The sequence below is a fragment of the Stenella coeruleoalba genome (genome assembly GCF_951394435.1).
Source record: "Stenella coeruleoalba genome assembly, chromosome: 10".
NCBI lineage: Eukaryota > Metazoa > Chordata > Mammalia > Artiodactyla > Delphinidae > Stenella > Stenella coeruleoalba.
Genome location: NC_137156.1, coordinates 39,064,618 through 39,084,785, shown reverse-complemented (window position 1 = coordinate 39,084,785; position 20,168 = coordinate 39,064,618). Strand labels below are relative to the sequence as shown.

Genomic DNA, 20,168 nt, shown 5'->3' with positions numbered 1-20,168 from the left:
GTCTTAATCTCATCGTGTATAAAATGAGTTACTGTCATGATTCTAGGAGAAAAGCACTCAGTAAATAATAAATATTGATTTCTTTCTACCTTTCAACTCTCCCTTTAGATCAATACTTAAAGCATCAACATCATCTCTGGAAAAGCAGAGAACAACCAGATCCCTGGGACAGTGGAGAGGGGAAGAAAAAGAAGACAGAACACTTAAGATGTGGGGCTGGCATGCTTGACCCACGCACTCCATACTTCCGTTATATCAAGAATCATGAGCTCATGGTGTTAGAAGCTTTGAAGTTCTGTGGTATTTCTGTATTTGACAAGTCACTGTGGTTTTTTTACCTCACCAAATGCTCCTCTGCCTATTACTTTTAAGGACTCAAAATCTTCCAATCCAAGTCTTGTTCTCTTCAAACGAAGAAACTCTGTTTCCTTCCGAGCATGTGCTGATCTCCTGAGTCGTTTCTAATGTTTAAATAAAGAGGGAGAGAGGTGGGAAGGGGAGGAGTTGGAACTCTGAAACTCTGCAACAAAGTTGTATTTGTGGTTTAACCCACCTGCAAAGCAGGGCCACACCAGACTAAGCATCATCTGTTCATACATGAAAGCACCACAGAATGACCCTTACGAGATCACTCCTCCCTTCCCAGGCCTTCAGATACAATAACCAAGCCATACTGAACAGACGGTGCCTCCTCTGAGGGCTGACTAACCTACATCAACAATCGACTTTTCTAAAGCTTCTAATGAAGGAAGGATAAACAACCAACATTTTCCTTTAACCCTCCTTATATAAAAGTGTGGTTTTTAAATTTCCCTCTGGACTTTCTTTACAGATTGTGGTTCATTTTATGCATTAACTTTCTACTGTTCCTACAAGTCTTGGGTATTTTTCACCATTTTCCTGGGTTCTATGATTCATTCCTCGTTTTGAAAGCATTTCCACTGTCATTTCAGTTCCTTACATGGTTTCGAGTTAACTATATTTTCTGCTACATCTGTGGGCATTGGAGGGAAGGGCTGATTTGAGAGAGATTTTGCCTTGACAAAGATTTTAGAAATTTGCCCCACTTCTATGGAGCCTTTTCAGTGAATTAAAAATGCTATAATTTGCTTTTTTTTAATTTTAATTTTATTTCATCTCTTTCTTTTCTTGGAGTTCTAAAGCTAATTAATTTATTACAACAGAGCCTAGAGAAGTCATCCTCTCCTGGTACTTAATAATTAACTTCTCCCTCTGCATGAGTATCTAAATCCAGAAGCACACCAGCCCTCATAATTTCCTGTTATTGAGTCAAAGTCACTCCCCTGTGCACCAAGGCTAACAACTTGCTGGATAAGATATGATCTGCCATGCTGGGTTTCAAGGAAAATTTTTTCAATATTAATTACCTCTTCATCTTTTAGGCCTTCTTCTTCCATCACTTTTTCTAACTTCTTTTGTCTAAAAATAAATAAAGACATATGAAATAACATTTGAATGATAACTTTCCGTTATCTATATGCAAACAATTTTTTTTACTGATAAAAACAGGTAAATCTCAAAATGCTTCATTAAAACAACAAATTACAATTATTAAGACAAATAAAAAGATTCTCACCCTTTGTTAGTTCTACATTTTGACAAAAATTATATGTTAATGCAACAAAGAATCTTATTTCAAAATGAAAAGTTCTCTTTTTTTGGTAACATTTCCTCCTTAACAAACCACAGACAGCTGGTGTTTGATAACCTCTTCTATCAGGGCGTTTCTCTCCTTGTCCCTGACTGAAATCTACTTCCTTTACTTTCACATCTTCCTCCTCCTCCCTGCCACAAGCAAAGAGTAATAACAACAAAGGTAAACACAGAATTTGGAGATTCAAGGGGGGGGGGGGAATGTTCAAAAAAGATGACTGGCACTGCTGTTAAATCTTAAGACTCTAAATCCTTGGAGTACTAAACTTTAGAAACTGCATCCAAGAATGTTTTTGATCTGTATTCTCATACTGATTTGATAAAACTAAAAGAAACAAGTAAAACTTCCTTACAACAAATTCCACACAACTTTTATTTATTCAGCATAATAAATGAAAGCACATGGGCTGGAATCTCCTCTATCACTTATCAGCAATCCAGACAACAGGCATGCTGAGCAGAGCAGGGAAGAAGTACAAGGTACACGAAGCAACAGCCTGTGGTCTAGCGCAGCTGAGGCACACACAACTTGCAATGCCACACTAAGGTTGGCTCTTAGTCTGTAGACCTCAGAGCTATCAGAGACTTGTGCACAAAGGAGTGGTGTGATGAGGTTTCTATTTCAGAATGGCAGCCCAAAGTAATGAGCTGATGGACTGGCAGGGAAAGCAACTGACAAAGACGGAGGCAAACTGGAAGCTATCGTTAGTCCGACGGACAATAAATACCTGGAACTAGGGCTGGAAACCTAGAATGAAGTGAACAGAGCTACTGCAAAGATAACCAACTGGCTGAAGGAGTCAAGGGAACAGTCTTAGAATTTCTTGTGTGGGAGGATAATGATGCCACTAACCAAGACAGGAAGCACAGAGAGAGGAACATGGGAAGATAATGAGTTTTATTTTAGTCAATGAGTATTTATTGCTATAATAGTATTTAGTTAAAATGAATATTTTTATTTAATTATATTTAATTACTGTTAGAAATCATATTATAGTACAAATCCACAGGCTGAGATGATAAACAAGAATTTGTGTCCAAACTCCCAGGAAGTGAGAAGATCTACTCTGACCGTGACGGGAAGAAGAAAGCATCTGCATGGCTCCCAGTCTGCTCACTTTTCTTCTAGTTCCCAGAATATTTTGGGATATGCATCTTTGTGTGCATATGTATTGGAGGGAGAAGGCTGTACTATTGGCAATTTCAGGAGTGAAAATTATTCCATTTCCATGGTTAAATAGTTGAAGTAGGGAAGAATAAGAAGAGTCAATGCATGGCAGGAACTATAAGAACTCAACCATGGTCAGCTCCTTTTGCGCCTTGAGTATCAAACACCATCATACTTTCTGACTATATATTCTTTGAATGACCACACCAGACTGTGACAGCAGTCCAATGTGCTATCACACAATGTGTGTCACAGAGACAGCCCAAATTTTAAAACTAAACTGGACAGTATTCTACAGCTCTGTTGCAAGTGTAATTAAACTGGTCTCAGTAGATAACCTGCCTGAGAGTAAAGTTAACAGAATCAACACCTTGAACACAATCAGATTCTTTTCTTCTTTTTGGCCGCGCCACGCGACTTACGAGATGTGAGATCTTAGTCCCCTGACCAGGGATTGAACCCAGGGCCTCAGGCGTGAGAGCTCGGAGTCCTAACCACTGGACTGCCAGGGAATTCCCCTCAGATTCTTTCATTAGAGAAAGTATCCAGAAAAAGCCTCTATCATGCAAAATTATCCATGGTAATGATTTATTGGGACCAAGCAACAAAGATCTTGAAGACGCAAAAATGGCAAACACGGTGACGTCTTACAAAAGGCTTACAAGTGACATCCTCCGTAAGACAATACCAAGGAATTACTAACTTGGTTAGACTCACGTTGGCATTGTGATGACAAGAAAATGGCCATATTTTTGGAGATGCATACTGAAGTACGTAAGATTGAAATGACAGATGTTTGAAATTTGCTTTAAAACACAATAGCAAGAAAGAATAAAATGGAATAAATGAAACAAATTTAGCAAAGTCTTGATAATTACTGAATCTGAGGGATGACTATATGGGGGCTCATTGTATTAGTCTTTCTACGCATGTGTTTAAAAATGCCCACAATGATTAAGAAAGGCAGGCCCCTCCACCACATGTCTCTCTGGTCGCAGGGCCCCCGCAAGCTAACACTCCAGCCTTTGATGAGGCCTCTTCAGCTCAACTCCAGTGTTCCAAAGCAGAACCCTGGGAGGGAGAGGCACTTTCACACACAGAGGCCACACCCAACCCCACCCAGCAAGGCTTCCGGGAGTGAGCTCCATTTATTATCATGGGAGACCATTTCCCACGTGAGATGGTAAGTTCTTTTGAAGGCAGGGACCACATCTGAATCCTCCTTCTCCACTAAGAATAATGCTTTGTACACAGCAACTTTTTAAGATGTATGTTGCTAAATTAAAAAAAAAAAGAAAGAAAGAAAGAAAAAAGGTCGGAACATGTCACAATGTACACACACATTCATGACTACTTCTTTTAATTAGCCCCCTTCACTACACCTAATTTAGACTCGCCTCCAAGCACAGCTTGATTCAGAGGCAGCAGGGATGGGAGGAAAAGGCTAGTCCACTCTACAAGCAAGTTGAGTAGACAATATTTCTAATTTCTGCTGATGACACACTTAAAATAATCAGGAAAAATGGTATAGAAATAAACAGTGGGCATCTCCATGATCAAAACTGAATTCTCAAGAAATACCCTAAAAATGATTACACAAAATTTTAAAAATCTCAACAAATTACTTTTGTTTGACTGATATCTAGTCAGTGAATATCATTAGATAAGTCTAGACTTAACCATTTCTGGGGCCCAAATAAAACTGACACTTGCTCACTAGTAATAATCACACATTGCAACTCAGTATCAGATCAGACTAAAAGCAAACAGTTAGGAAAACCTGGGTAAGAATATGGAAGAGAAGCAGCAGAAAATGCTGGTTCTCAGAGGGTAAAATGCAGGATAGTTCTTATTTGATTTAGAGGGAGAGCATACAATTATTGCCTATTGAATTAGGCTTTTATGGCTTTAATTAATCCACCAAAATAGTATTCATAAAGAACAGAAACAACACAGAATATTGTAAAAAGAAATGCCAGCTGCCTCAGTTTTGATTTCAAACTGCTCAAATTATCCAAACCATTAATTTTCTATGAACAACTAGGCAATTATCAACACCTATTTCTCTTATGTGTACCTAGGATCACATAAGAGAACAGGAGAATTGCTGTTCCTGGAGAAGCTTACCACAGAGGCCACTATTGAAGGCAAACACAGATTAAAAAAAAGAATATGAACTTGCACTACTGAAGGGATTCAGTTTACCATCTATAAGTAGCTTTACTAAGCATTCTGCCACACTGTACAATGGGCACTAGACTCAAGGAATTTAACTGTGTTGAAACCAATATGTAGAACTTACTGTAGTGTTTCTATGAAACAGCCCAATGTTCTCATATTCTACCTTTATACAGAAAACAATTTGCAAATGATTTTTTTCTTCTGTCTTTAGGCTTTGGTCTCATTTCCCCTGCAGTAAATCCTTTGTTCAAATATAACCCAGTGTTCTACTATAAATGGAACAGCACAAAAGTTGCATATAAGTGGGAGAAATACTAGAGATTTTAAAGGCAACAAGACAAGGCATATACAAACAAAATAAAATTTTGTATTACAACATGATCTCTTTTATTAGCCCTCAAATTTACTAGCCTAATACCTATTATTTCAAACTGCTCATCATATATTAGCCATATACCCATAATAAAATGTTTCTTTACCATCAATTGTCTCATATCATTAAAACTCTGCTTATTTATCAAGGTTCTGTGACTTTTCCCCCATAACATCAAAACACTTGAAACTCCATTTCTGACAGTTCTAATTTTAGTTTACTTACTACTGTGGAAGCACCTGACAATCACTGTTTTTCTTTCTTTTTTTGTTAATTTTTAATTTTTGATACAATTTTGAAAGCTTAAAATCCATTTACAGTTATTACAAAATATTGGCTGTATTCCCCATGTTGTACGATATATCCTTGTAGCCTATCTTACACCCAATAGTTCATACCTCCCACTCCCCTCCCCAAACTGCCCCCCCTTACTGGTAACCACTGGTTTGTTCTCTATATCTGTGAGTCTGTTTTTTTTTTTTTTGTAATTTTATTTATTTTGGGCTGCATTGGGTCTTCATTGCGGCGCGCGGGCTTTCTCTAGTTGTGGCGAGTGGGGGCTACTCTTTGTTGTGGTGCGCGGGCTTCTCATTGCGGTGGCTTCTCCTTGCTGTGGAGCATGGGCTCTAGGCACATGGGCTTCAGTAGTTGTGGCACGTGGGCTCAGTAGTTGTGGTGCACAGGCTTAGTTTCTCTGTGGCATGTGGGATCTTCTCGGACCAGGGATCGAACCTGGGTCCCCTGCATTGGCAGGTGGATTCTTAACCACTACGCCAGGGAAGTCCTCTTTTTTTGTTATATTCACTGGTTTGTGGTAGTTTTTAGATTCCAAATATAAATGATATCATACAGTATTTTTCTTTCTCTGACTTATTTCATTTAGCATAATGCCTTCCAAGTCCATTCATGTTGCTGCAAATGGCAAAATTTCATACCTGTTTATGCCTGAGTAGTATTCCATTCTGTGTGTATGTATATATGTACATAAACAGCATCTTCTTCATCCATTCATCTGTTGATGGACAATTAGGTTGCTTCCCTATCTTGACAATTGTAAATAATGCTGCCATGAACACTGGGGTGCATTTATCTTCTCTAATTAGTGACTTTGGGTTTTTTTTCAGATATATACCCAGGAGTAGAACTGCTGGGTCATATGGTAGCTCTATTTTTAGCTTTTTGAGAAACCTGCATACTGTTTTCCACAGTGGCTGCATCAATTTACATTCCCACAGACAGCGTATGAGGGTTCCCTTTGCTCCACATCTTCACCAACATTTGTTACTTGTATTCTTTTTTTTTTTTACTTGTATTCTTTTTGATGATAGCCATTCTGACAGGTGTGAGGTGATATCTCATTGTGTGTTTTTTTTTAACATCTTTATTGGAGTATAATTGCTTTACAACGGTTTGTTAGTTTCTGCTTTATAACAAAGTGAATCAGTTATACATATACATATGTTCCCACATCTCTTCTGTCTTGCATCTCCCTCCCTCCCACCCTCCCTATCCCACCCCTCTAGGTGGTCACAAAGCACCGAGCTGATCTCCCTGTGCTACGCGGCTGCTTCCCACGAGCTATCTATTTTACGTTGGTAGTGTATATATGTCCATGCCACTCTCTCACTTTGTCACAGCTTACCCTTCCCCCTCCCCATATCCTCAAGTCCATTCTCTAGTAGGTCTGTGTCTTTATTCCCATCTTACCCCTAGGTTCTTCATGACCTTTTTTTTTCTTTTTTTTTCTCTTAGATTCCATATATATGTGTTAGCATAAGGTATTTCAGAAAGAAAAAAACAAATACCGTATGCCAACACATATATAGAGAACCTCACTGTGGTTTTGATTTCCATTTCTCTGATGATTAGCTATGCTGAGCATCTTTTCATGTGCCTGTTGGCCATCTGCATTTCCTCTTTCAGGTGTCTGTTCAGTTCTTCTGCCCATTTTCTTTTTGTTTTTTTTTTTTTTGGCCATGGCTCACGGGCCCAGCTGCTCCGCGGCATGTGGGATCTTCCCAGACCGGGGCACGAACCCGTGTCCCCTGCATCGGCAGGCGGACTCTCAACCACTGCGCCACCAAGGAAGCCCTTCTGCCCATTTTTTAATTGTGTTGTTTGATTTTTTGATGTTGAATTATATGAGTTGTTTATATACTGTTTTTCTTTTTTAATTTTCTAGGGGTGATAAAACCTGAAATAAAATAGTCTTATCAAATTGTATCAACAAACTCAAGAACAAGTATCAACTCATGTCCAAAAAAGAGGGCACTAGAGAAATGCAAAAAATACAATGAGATACCACCTCACAACGGTCAGAATGGCCATCATCAAAAAATCTACAAACAATAAATGCTGGAGATGTTGTGGAGAAAAGAGAACCCTCCTACACCGCTGGTGGGAATGTAAATTGGTACAAGCATTATGGAGAACGGTATGGAGGTTCCTTAAAAAACTAAATATAGAACTACCATATGATCCAGCAATCCCACTCCTAGGCATATATCCAGAGAAAACCATAATTCGAAAAGATACATGCACCCCAATGTTCACTGCAGCACTATTTACAATAGCCAAGACATGGAAGCAACCTAAATGTCCATCGATAGAGGAATGGATAAAGAAGATGTGGTATATAAATATACAATGGAATATTACTCAGCCATAAAAAAAAATAATGCCATTTGCAGCAACAAGGATGGACCTAGAGATTATCATGCTAAGTAAAGTCAGTCAGAGAAAGACAAACATCATATGGTTATCACCTACATGTGGTATCTAATTTAAAAAATGATACAAATGAACTTATTTACAAAAATAGAAATGGACTCACAGATCTTGAAATCAAACTTATGGTTACCAAAGGGGATACGTGGGGGGAAGTGAAAAATCAGGAGATTGGGATTAACATATACACACTATTATACATAAAACAGATAACTAACAAGCACCTACTGTATAGCATAGGGAACTCTACTCAATATTCTATAATAACTTATATGGGAAAAGAATCAGAAAAAGAATGGATATATATATATATATGTATAACTAATTCACTCTGCTGTACACCTGAAACTAACATAGCATTGTAAATCAACTATACTCCAATAAAAATTTTTAAAAATAAAAAACAGGGGCCTCCCTGGTGGCGCAGTGGTTGAGAGTCCGCCTGCCGATGCAGGGGACACGGGTTCGTGTCCCGGTCCGGGAGGATCATCCACATGCCGCGGAGCAGCTGGGCCCGTGAGCCATGGCCGCTGAGCCTGCGCATCCGGAGCCTGTGCTCCACAACGGGAGAGGCCACAACAGTGAGAGGCCCGCGTACCGCAAAAAAAATAAATAAATAAATTTAAAAAATAAATAAAAAACAGAACAGCAACAAAAAAAGAGGGCGCTAGGGCTTCCCTGGTGGCGCAGTTGTTGAGAGTCCGCCTGCTGATGCAGGGTACACGGGTTCGTGCCCCGGTCCGGGAAGATTCCACATGCTGCGGAGCGGCTAGGCCCGTGAGCCTATGGCCGCTGAGCCTGCGCGTCCTGCGCGTCCAGAGCCTGTGCTCCGCAACGGGAGAGGAGGCCACAACAGTGAGAGGCCCGCCTACCGCAAAAATAAATAAATAAATAAAAATTTTAAAAAAAGAGGGCGCTAAAAAGATTAACAAGGAAATACTAATTCTGAAAAGTTCAAAGTATCTACTGTTTTTTTAAATGAAAAATAATGGTGATTTGATAACAAAAATTACAAAAACATTCTAATCATCTTAAATGTCTAACATTCTCTTTTTACTGTGCTTTGATTAATTTGGTCTTCAAGAAAAGAAAAACCATGAAAGCTTCTGAAAGGTCCTTCCATCTTGAGAATAAAACAAAAAAAGCACTGATTTCAACCAATTTTTGGGGTGCAATCTTAGTGTAAATCAAAATATAACACTTATTAACAAAGTAAATAAAACCATGTATCATCTTGTTCCTGGAGAATGTGATACATATCAATGATGCACCACAGGGCAGAGCCAGTAGGATTAAAAACCAACTGACTGGGCTTCCCTGGTGGCACAGTGGTTAGAATCCGCCTGCCAATGCAGGGGACGCGGGTTCAAGCCCTGGTACAGGAAGATCCCACACGCCGCAGAGCAATGAAGCCCATGAGCCACAACTACTGAGCCTACGCTCTAGAGCCCGTGTGCCACAACTACTGAGCCTGCGAGCCACAACTACTGAAGCCCGCGCGCCTAGAGCCTGTGCTCTGCAACAAGAGAACCCACTGCAATAAGAAGCCCGCGCACCACAAATAAGAGTAGCCCCTGCTCGCCACGACTAGAGAAAGCCCGCACGCAGCAACGAAGACCCAACGCAGCCAAAAATAAATAAATTAATTAATTTTAAAAAAACACCCGGGCTTCCCTGGTGGTGCAGTGGTTGGGAATCCGCCTGCCGATGCAGGGGACACGGGTTCGTGCCCTGGTCCGGGAGGATCCCACATGCCGCGGAGCCGCTGGGCCCGTGAGCCATGGCCGCTGGGCCTGCGCGTCCGGAGCCTGTGCTCCGCGGCGGGAGAGGCCACAGCAGTGAGAGGCCCGCGTACCGCAAAAAAAAAAAAAAAACCAACTGACTATTATCAAATAAGACAAGTAACTTAATGAGAACTCATAAGCATTTGCTTTGTAACTACAATTCCAGAAGCTCTGATTTCAAAAGAGTGGCTGTATTTGAAAATAACCATCTCCAACAGGTTTCACATGCCTAGAGATAGAGTGTGCAAATTTATTTTTGAATTCCCCATGATCCTAACAAAGAGCATTGTACAGGCTCTTGTTTGTCCCAGTGAACAACAGCTAGCCACCACCAGGTATAAAGTATCTTGCTATTCCGCATACAGAGCTGCATATTTAAGGTCAAGTCATATATCCCATTTAAATTATGATCTACACCCTCCTGCAGAAAGCTGTTGCAAATAAATCCTTATCCAAACGTTAGCACACTGAATCCAGCAACACAGAAAGAGAATAATGCATTATGACCAAGAGAGTTTACCCCGGGAACGGAAGGTTAGTTTAACATTCAAAAATCAGTCCAGGGCTTCCCCGCTGGCGCAGTGGTTGGGAGTCCGTCTGCTGATGCAGGGGACACTGGTTCGTGCCCCGGTCCGGGAGGATCCCGCATGCCGCGGAGCGGCTGGGCCGGTGGGCCATGGCCGCTGAGCCTGCGCGTCCGGAGCCTGTGCGCCGCAACGGGAGAGGCCGCAGCAGTGAGAGGCCCACGTACCGCAAAAAAAAAAAAAAAAAAAAAAAAAACCCACAAAAATCAGTCCATGTAATTCACCACAGTGAGAGAATAAAGGAGAAAAAACAGTATGATCATTTCAAAGATGCAGAAAAAGCATTTGACAAAATTCAACATCCACTCATGATAAAAACTCTCAGTCTCATAGGAACAGAAGGAAACTTCCCCAACCTATGAAGAGCATCTTTGAAAAAGCTACATTAACATCACAACAGTGAAACAGTGCTTTCCCACTTAAATCAGGAACAAAAGATGTCTACTCCCACCACTTACATTCAACATTGTACCTGAAATCCTAGCCAATGTAAAAAGGCAAGACAAAGAAAGAAAAGTTGTACAGATTGGAAAGGAAGACACAAAACTCCCTATTTGGCTATGACATGATTGTTCACATAGAAAATCCTAAGGAATCTACAAAAAAGCTACGAGAATAAGTAAATTAGCAAGTCACAGGGTATAAGGTCAAAACACAAAATTCAGTTATAGTTCTATATGCTAGCAGCAAACAAGTGGAACATGAAATTTTAAATATCCACTTACAATAGCATCAAAAAACTCCAAAAATACTAGGAATAGACAAACAAAAGACATGAAAGACCTCCACCCTAAAACTACAAAATACTGCTGAGAAAAATTAAAGACCTAACAAAATGGAGAGATAAGCCTCAGAAGATTCAATATTAAGATGTCAACTCTCCCTCAAACTGATCTACAGATTCAATACAATTATAACCATAATTCCATCAGGCTTTTCTGTAGAAACTGACAAGCTGATTCTAAAATTTATATGGAAATTCAAAGAACCTAGAATATCCAAAGCAATCTCGAAAAAAAACAGGAACAACAAAGTTGAGGACTTACAGTTTCTGACTTCAAAACTTACCACAAAGCTACCGTAATAAAAAAATCTGATACTGGCATAGGGACAGACAAATAAATCAATGAAACAGAATAAAGAGCCCAGACACAGGTACACAATTACACAGTACTTGATTTTCAAAAGTGCCAAAGCAACCTAATGGGGAAAAGAAAATCTTTGCAACAAATAGTGCTTAAATAACTGGATATCCATAAGGAAAATAAATAAATAAATCTCAAACCCCACCTCATACCATACACTTATTAACTCAAGATGGATCATATAAATGTAAAAACTAAATCTATAAAACTTCCAGAAGAAAACATAAGAGAATATCTTCATAACTTAGGGGTAGGCAAAGGTTTCTTAGAGGTCACAGAATGCAATAACTACAAAAGAAAAAAATGCCAAATTAGATGAACAGGAAAGCACAGACTGGGAAACCTTTGCAAAACACAGCTACGACAAAGAACCAGTATCTAAGATATAAAAAGAACTCCTAAAACTCAATGGTCAAAAAATTTGAACACTTCACAAAGGAAAATACACAAATGGCCAAAAAAAGCACATAAAGAAAAATGTTCAATATCATTAATTATCAGAGAAATGCAAATTAAAACAATGAGGGACTCCCCTGGTGGCGCAGTGGTTAAGAATCTGCCTGCCAATGCTGGGGACTCAGGTCCCACATGCTGCGGAGCAACTAAGCCCCTGCAACACAGCTGCTGAGCCTGCGCTCTGGAGTCCGCACGCCTCAACACGAGAAGCCACCGCACTAAGAGGCCCATGCACTGCAACAAAGGGTAGCCCCCGCTCGCCGCAACTGGAGAAAGCCAGTGCCCAGCAATTAAGACCCAACACAGCCAAAAGTAAATAAATTTATTTTAAAAAAAAAAAGAGCAAGCGTTTAAAAATAAAATAAAACAACAATGAAATGCCACTAAGCATCCACAAGAATAGCTAAAGTTAAAAGACTGACAACACAAATGTTAAAAAATATATATAAAGCAACTAGAACTCTCATACACTGTTGGTAATATTTTAGAAAAAGGTCTAGCAGTTTCTTATAAAACCAAACATATACCTATGTATGTTTACAAACCAGCCATTCCACTCCTAAATATTAACCTAAGAAATGAAAACAAACGTTCACAAAAAGATCTGTACACAAATGTTCAGAGAAACTTATTCAAAACAGCCCAAAACTTTAAAATGCCCAGATTTTTATCAACAAAAGAATATATAAACAAACTATGGTAGTCATAAAAGAGAATGGTACTCAGCAATATAAAGGAACAAACTATGCACACAAAAGCAACATGGATGAACCTTGAAAACATGAGGCTGAGTGCAAGATGCCTTATTCAAAAGAATCCATTATACATGTCCCATTTGTATGGAATAGACAATATTAATCTATGGTAGAAACAAAATCACAACAGTGGCGTGGGGTTGAAGGAGAATCTCCAGGGATGAACTTTCTGGGATGATGGTAATATTCTATGTCTCGATAGGGGTTTAAGTTATACAGGTGTATGTATTTGTCAAAACTCCGAAACGTACCCTTAAGGTGGTGCATTTCATTCTATACAGATTTTCCACTCTCTTAAAATATATATAGAAAACTCCATTTGTTATACAAGCAGAAATATTCAAAAGTAAAACATATAGACATCTGCAGCATACTTTGAAGTACAAGCAAAAAGTTAAGATGAATTAATGAATGGATAAAGGAATGGATAGATCGGTATGTGATAAAACAACAGATAATAGTAGAATCTATATGATGTCTAGGTATTCACTGTATAATTCTTTCAATTTTTCTGTACTTTTGAATATTTTCATAATAAAATATTGGGAAAAAAATTTTAATTATGAGTTACTACATGGATAGTGCACACTAGATCAGTAACAATAGTTGCTACTGTAATAGGGAAGAACTTTTTGTATTCTATTACAAGTTAATCACTAAAGGGATGTTGCCTATAAGCTTAAATTATACATAAATGCCCATCTCTGGGAACCCAGGTAATGAGCATTAAGCTAAAATACCTTTGTTTAGTTCACAGGAAACATCCTGACCAGGCCCACCTGTGAATGAATGACTGCAGGGAGGAAGAAATGAACACAACGCCTCCGGAGAATGATTGGAACTAGGAAATGTTTGACTTTACTCCCTTCCAATACAAAAGGAGCCTCAGGCAAGATGGTTCTTTAGGGGCAAACCACCTTCTCGGTTTGCTGGCTTTCTGAATAAAGCCGCTATTTCTTGCCCTCAACAACTCATCTCTCAATTTATTGGCCTGTTGTGCAGCGAGCAGTATGAGATTGGACTCGGTAATGCTACAACCCCATTAACTATGTGATTACTGTGTGAAGCACTTTGGTGGGTACTCATATATGTTTTATCTAATCCCCACAGCAATCCTGCAAGGCAAGTAGTAGTATCCCCATTTTCCAGATGGGACAGCTGATACGCAGGAAGACTAAGCACTTGTTCCGACCTCATACAGCTACTAAATGGTAACGGCAGGATTCTAAACCCAGATCTGGCTCCATAAGGTTTGCTCTTTCCATTACATCACACTGCCTTCACAATGAACTCTAAGGTTTTGGCCCAATTAATTTTTTTATACTACCATGAAATTTTATGTTATTGACTAGTATCAGAAATAAGTGGGTTAATAGCAAGGGCTTTGGAAATCAGTGACACTGTCATTCCACTGTACTCGAATAGGCTGTAACACGGCTGCTGCTATTCTTGTCTCCTTTCAACCATATTATGAATGTGATTTATGATACTAGATATGGATGCCAAAACCATGACACAATTTTCTCAAAATTCTTTACCTCATTTCTCGTTCTTCATGTTGAGCGATAAGGTTGCTATAAAAATTCTCCAGTGTCACTTTGGTCATTGTCACCCTTTCCTTTGTGTGATTACTCATGGCCGAGCAAGGTGTTGAGCCTGTCATTGCCATGGCTGCTAGAAACAAAAAAAAAAAGAGGTATTAGTTTTGGAGTTAGAATCCACCAATTATGCACTCTCTTACCCTATTGGTAGGAATGTAAATTGACCCAAGTTTTCTGGAGGACAAACAACATATAACAAAAAACAGACAAACATAATACTTGGTGAAAATAAGTATACATTAATGTTTTTTGACCCGGAAATATCATCCCTAGGTATAAGGCCTACAGAAACTGTCACACAGGCTCTTAAGGGAACATGCACAAGGATGTGCATTACAGAGGATGTTCACTATGCCATCACCTGTGTTATGAGAAGTTGGAGGCAATTCAGTAAGCAAATCATAAATAAAATGTTGTGGATGCATACAAAGAAATACCATACAACAGTCAGAAGCCAATCTACCTGTATCTAAAAGCAACATGAATATATCTTTAAAGCATAGTGTTGCATTTTTTAAAAAGAAGAGAACAAGGTTACCATACCAGATACATATATTAAGAATATATAACATAGACAGTACAATTCTTTGCCATCCAGGAATCTACCTTGAAGAAATCAAAGACCCATAAGGATTCATACACAAGGGGATTCAATGCAGCATTGTAATGACAAAGAAAAACTAGAAGTAACTTGAATAACCAACAACAGAACTGATTAAATTATGGGAAAGTCCTACAATGAAATTAATATGCAGACAATTAAAATATGCTCAGGGATTCCCTGGTGGCGCAGTGGTTGAGAGTCCGCCTGCTGACGCAGGGGACAGGGGTTTGTGCCCCGGTCCAGGAGGATCCCACATGCCGCAGAGCAGCTCGGCCCGTGAGCCATGGCCGCTGAGCCTGCGCTCTGCAACAGGAGAGGCCACAACAGTGAGAGGCCCACGTACAGCAAAAAAAAAAAAAAAAAAAAAAAAATGCTCAAACGTTTAATGTCAGGGAAAATATTTCCAGTCTAAGTGAAAAAGAATAGGTTAAAAAAAAGAATGTATACCATTTTATGTGTTTACTGTATATGCACAGAATTATTAGAAATATATATCAAAATGTTAGTGGCCTAACTCTAGGCAGTGAGAATACAATAGATCATTTTATTCTCGTTTTCCACATTTTCTACATTTTCTTCAATGAGTGTGTACTATTACCATTAAGTTACCAAGAACTTTTAAATTTACAATTTCTATAGTTTAAAAAAATCTATGACTAAAATCTTCATCTATAGGTATATATGTACTGTGACATGGCTTATGGTTATTTGATAGACGTTTACCGTCTAGTTGAATTGACAAGTTAAAACAAAGACCTATGATGGAAACAATATTACAAAAGAAAAAACCTGAATCATAATTTCAGTGATGGAAGATATCTCAAAAACAAGAGACCCTAACCTCCTAGTTTTACATATTTGAAAACTGATACCAACAAGGTTTAAATAGCTTACAGAACTTTTTTCCCCACCTAAATTTAAATCTCATTTGCCCTAAATATTTTTTGCCAACCTACATTGTCACACCTCGCCAAACTGTTCACCAACCTTGACTTGCTCCAGCATTGGCAATAATGCTCAATATTTTATCCTTATCATGCCTTCCTCCTACAGGACCTGCCTCTAAGTCTATCTTTTCATCCCAATATGAAGCTGAGTAAAAATCAGGAGGGGCCAAGGGTCATTTTCAAGGACTTTTAAATTGTTTTGTAGATTAAACTTAGGCTTTTAAGGAATGTGCAAACACTTATTATTACTAAGAAAACAGACTTAACACTAAGCAATTTTATAAAAAGATACTCAGGGAAAATCACAAAGAATACTGTCATCAGAGAAAAGATTCAAAATCAAGGCTCTACTTCAAAGTCAAACATTTTGATTCATGATGAGCCAATATGATCAGTAATCACAAATTCAAGATATTGAACTCATCCTTACCTTACTATAAAATGTTACTTTTTATGGGAAAGTTTCTGCTAACACCAAAGCAAACTCAAATGTTTTTAGGCTATCAGTGGAATTTTTTTTAAAACCTCTGTTTGGTTTATGACGCTCGGGTGTGGTTCCTTATTTGTCAGCCTGTACCCCCTCCACCCACAATGAAAACCACATGTACTTTAAGTTTGGTGAAGAAATTTTAAAAGCAGATTTAAAAACAAGTCTGAAGTGAGAGAGCCCTTAGTACTCCTCCTTCGTCAGAAAATTTCTGGAGAATGTCTCTGTTTCTTTCTTTCTCTCTCTCTCTCTCTCTCTCTCTCTCTATATATATATATTTACATTTTAACAAATGAAATTATTTCCACATAAAAATACAACTAGAGAGTGTTTAAGACAAACAGCGCCTTCCATATAATAGGCAATTAGTAAACGTAAGTTGAGCAAGTTAATGATTTTCAGGTGTCAACAAAGGTAAAGAACAAAATTACATGTACATTGACGGGTATATAAAATCTGGGGCACAAACATTTTGACCCATTTAAGTCACTACCATGACTTCCTAACCTTTGTAAAAGATCAACAGATTAAGTGCACTCAAAGAAACTCATATAGCAGGCCAACAATGTTCTAGCTGAATGGTTTCCAACCTTCATATAGTCTCTGATGTAATGGCAAAGGTTGCACTGTCCTTCCCTTTGATGATTCTTCAAACCTCCTCCCCCTCCTCTTCATCCGCTCATAAAAGGGTTAGCCTAATTCTAATAACCTTTCATCAAAAGTTACAATTTCAGGTTTCCCTGGTAGCGCAGTGGTTGAGAGTCCGCCTGCCGATGCAGGGGACACGGGTTCGTGCCCTGGCCTGGGAAGATCCCACGTGCTGCGGAGCAGCTGGGCCCGTGAGCCATGGCCGCTGAGCCTGCGTCCGGAGCCTGTGCTCTGCAACGGGAGAGACCACAACAGTGAGCGGCCCGCGTACCGCAAAAAAATAAAAAATAAAAAAAAATAAAAAGTTACAATTACTAGTGCCCTACAGCAATTTATAGGTTTAGTGGGCCAACCAAGTACTTTACAGGGCTTTGCCTAAAGCTTTTGACAATTTAAGCCTTCTTGCCCTGACCTATAGGCCACTGGAGGCCTCTGCCCTATTTGTTTCATTCTCCAACTCAGAATTAAGAAATAACAGGTACGTAAGAAATTCTTAAAAGTTAAAAAAAAATTAACAAAAGAATGTGATCCTCATAAGTCAGGGCAAACGTTAAAAGGAGATCAAATGAAAACTACTGTTATATTCAATCTAGATAGTTACGCATGATTAACTGATTGACTTTAAAATGGTACCCTGTTAACTCCATAAATACCCCCTTTTCTCACCAAAATTCTTTATTTCTTTGTGACTGACAACCCAATATTCGGACAATTCAACACTGGGGCTGAGACTATTCCTTACGAGTTACATATCTAATTCCTCCTACTGAACTAACTGTAAGCCACTGGAGAGCAAGCACCCTATCTTTTACTACTTTTAATATCCTTCCCCATATCATGCACAGTGCTATGCATAGTTAAGTACCTTATAAAAGATCTGCTAGGAAAACACTGGTCTCTTATGTCCATTACCCGGAGCTGAAAATATGTATGTATGACTGGGGTAGGGTTAGGACATGGAATGGTTTTCTATACAGAGTTGGATAGAGCTCTTCTCCTCGTCTTATGAGGAAGCTGCCATCTAACGCTTGGGTGGACAGTGGAGCCTGTTATTGTGGCGGTGGTTGTTTTGTGCTTAGGGAAACCACATCCACTGCCTGGCTAATTCTAAGTCAGAGCCAAAGGGAGCTGAAAGGGAGAGGAAGCACGGGGCTTCTTCACTCCAGCCTTCCTCTGTACACTTCAAAAAGAACAAGTTTCTCTTTGTGTCGTTTAGTCAACTGGGAGATCTGGTCTCTCTACTTGCCGTTCTGCATGCTTTCTCTAAGTCTTTCTGTACAGACTTTGCTCCAAGTTCTAACTGGCATTCTTTCTCCACTCATCTTAAAAGAAGAGTCTTCATTAAATTTCCCTGTGGTTTAGAGGCAGCTTCTCTGAAGGCCAGTACCCTAAGATTGACCATCAGGAAGGGGGCAGACACAAAGGTACCAACATCTCTGCCTCACACAACACCTCTCAGGTTCTTAGAAAAAAGACAAGGAGGTGAACATTTATAACGACCGACATCCCGAAGGGCACTGAGCAGACAAAGCAGGCAACACGGAAAGAAAGCGTGGCTCCCCGCCCCAACTGCACACGAAGACAGAGTGGACGGGGTGGGGAGCCTGGGACTGGGAAAACGTGCAGAGGACCGACAAGGAGCCTCTGGAAGCCAGGAGGAGGGAGACTGTCAGGAGGGGCCGAAAGGGCAGGGCTGGAAACAGGACGCCAGCGGGAAGGGGAAAACCCCGAAAAGAGTCGGGGGAAGAGGAGAGAAGGGAAAAGCCAGGGATGGACCGAAGACAACAGCAGCTAGACACTCACCAGAGCCCCAGGGGAGGCAGGGCTGAGGGCAGCCGACAGCCGCAAACGCCGGCCGGGCCAGCAGTCTCGACGTGAGTAGAAGCGAAACCCCAGCACCAGCAGCCAGCCGACCAGAGGAGGGGACGGGACGCCCGAGGGGCTCTGAGGTAGGGTCCGAGGAGCGGTTACGGGTGCGAACAACAGGAAGCGCCCCAACTGCCGGAAAAGACGGCAAGCGGAGGGGCCAAGGCGGCCCGGTCCCTCACGGCGGAGACTGTTGCCGCGGCGGCCAGGCGCCCAGACTGCGCAAGCGTTACTTCCCCGCGAAGCGGTGGCGATTTCAGGTCTGCGCGTGCGCGGCCCCGCCCCTCCTCGCCTTATTCCAGCAGGAGAGGCTGGGTTGAGCGCGGAAGTGTGAGGTGTGGAGCCTTCTCGGGGTGGGCGGAGCTGGGCTCGGGGGAGGGTCTTTTTATTTTTATTTTGAAATAATTATAAGCTCACAAAAAGTTGCAAAATTAGTACAAAGAGGTCCCTTTTACCCATCACCCACCCAGCTTCCCTCAACATCTTACGTAACTATACTACATTATCAAAACCAGGAAATTAACATTGGCGGGATACAATTGACTAGACCAATGCAATTAACTAGGTTACAAATCTGACTCAGATTTAACCAGTTTGGCATGCACTCATTTGTGCGTGTGCGTGTGGGTGCGTGCTCGCGTTCATGTGTAGCTCCATGAAGTTTTATCACCTGTGTAATCTTGGTCCCCCACCTTCTCTTGATTTTCATCATAAATAGGTCCGCTGGAGGCCTTGGCATCCCAGTGTGTACAGAAGAACCTGCTTTTCAAGGCTACCTAGCCGCTTAGTCCATCCCACCCCTTGAGTCAAAGAGGTCCCAAGCCTTTGGTCACTCACTGGTTCCTTGAGAGTGGAGTGCAGTGCTCTTAACCGGAAAGTGTCAGGCTCCTGGAAACAAAGATGAATAAGACATGGTCCCTGCCTGCCTTCAATAGAGGCCATGTAGGCAGAGAAAGAAGCGTGTGTGCAAGTCATTCATTAGTGTGTTTTGTGATATTAGGGTACCCCCACGCTCTTGTGTAACTATGTGAGACCATAGGGCTTAGTTTTATCCTTCAAGCTTGGAGTCCCAGGCTTTGTTTCCTTAATGGTCTTAAAAACATAGGCTTTCCTTTTTCATCTTTCTAGACTTCAAAGCCTAGTTTCCTTTTGTCTTAGCACACAAAAA

The 20,168-nt window shown here is 40.3% G+C and overlaps 1 protein-coding gene across 2 annotated transcripts in view; it reads right to left on the bottom strand.

Moving 5' to 3' along the window:
- Window positions 1-19,207, bottom strand: part of STK38 (serine/threonine kinase 38) — a 43,756-nt gene extending 24,549 nt beyond the window's left edge. Inside the window, exons 1-4 of one of the 2 annotated variants that reach the window (XM_079934726.1) lie at window positions 18,938-19,207; window positions 14,386-14,521; window positions 1,389-1,440; window positions 339-461 (exon numbers count right to left, since the gene is read on the bottom strand). In XM_079934726.1, coding sequence (XP_079790852.1) covers window positions 339-461; window positions 1,389-1,440; window positions 14,386-14,516 — 306 coding nt within the window. In that variant the 5' untranslated portion in view covers window positions 14,517-14,521; window positions 18,938-19,207. The remainder of the gene's footprint in view (window positions 1-338; window positions 462-1,388; window positions 1,441-14,385; window positions 14,522-18,937) is intronic. The other variant, XM_079934727.1, reaches the window with a different exon arrangement.
- Window positions 19,208-20,168: the final 961 nt, after the last annotated feature.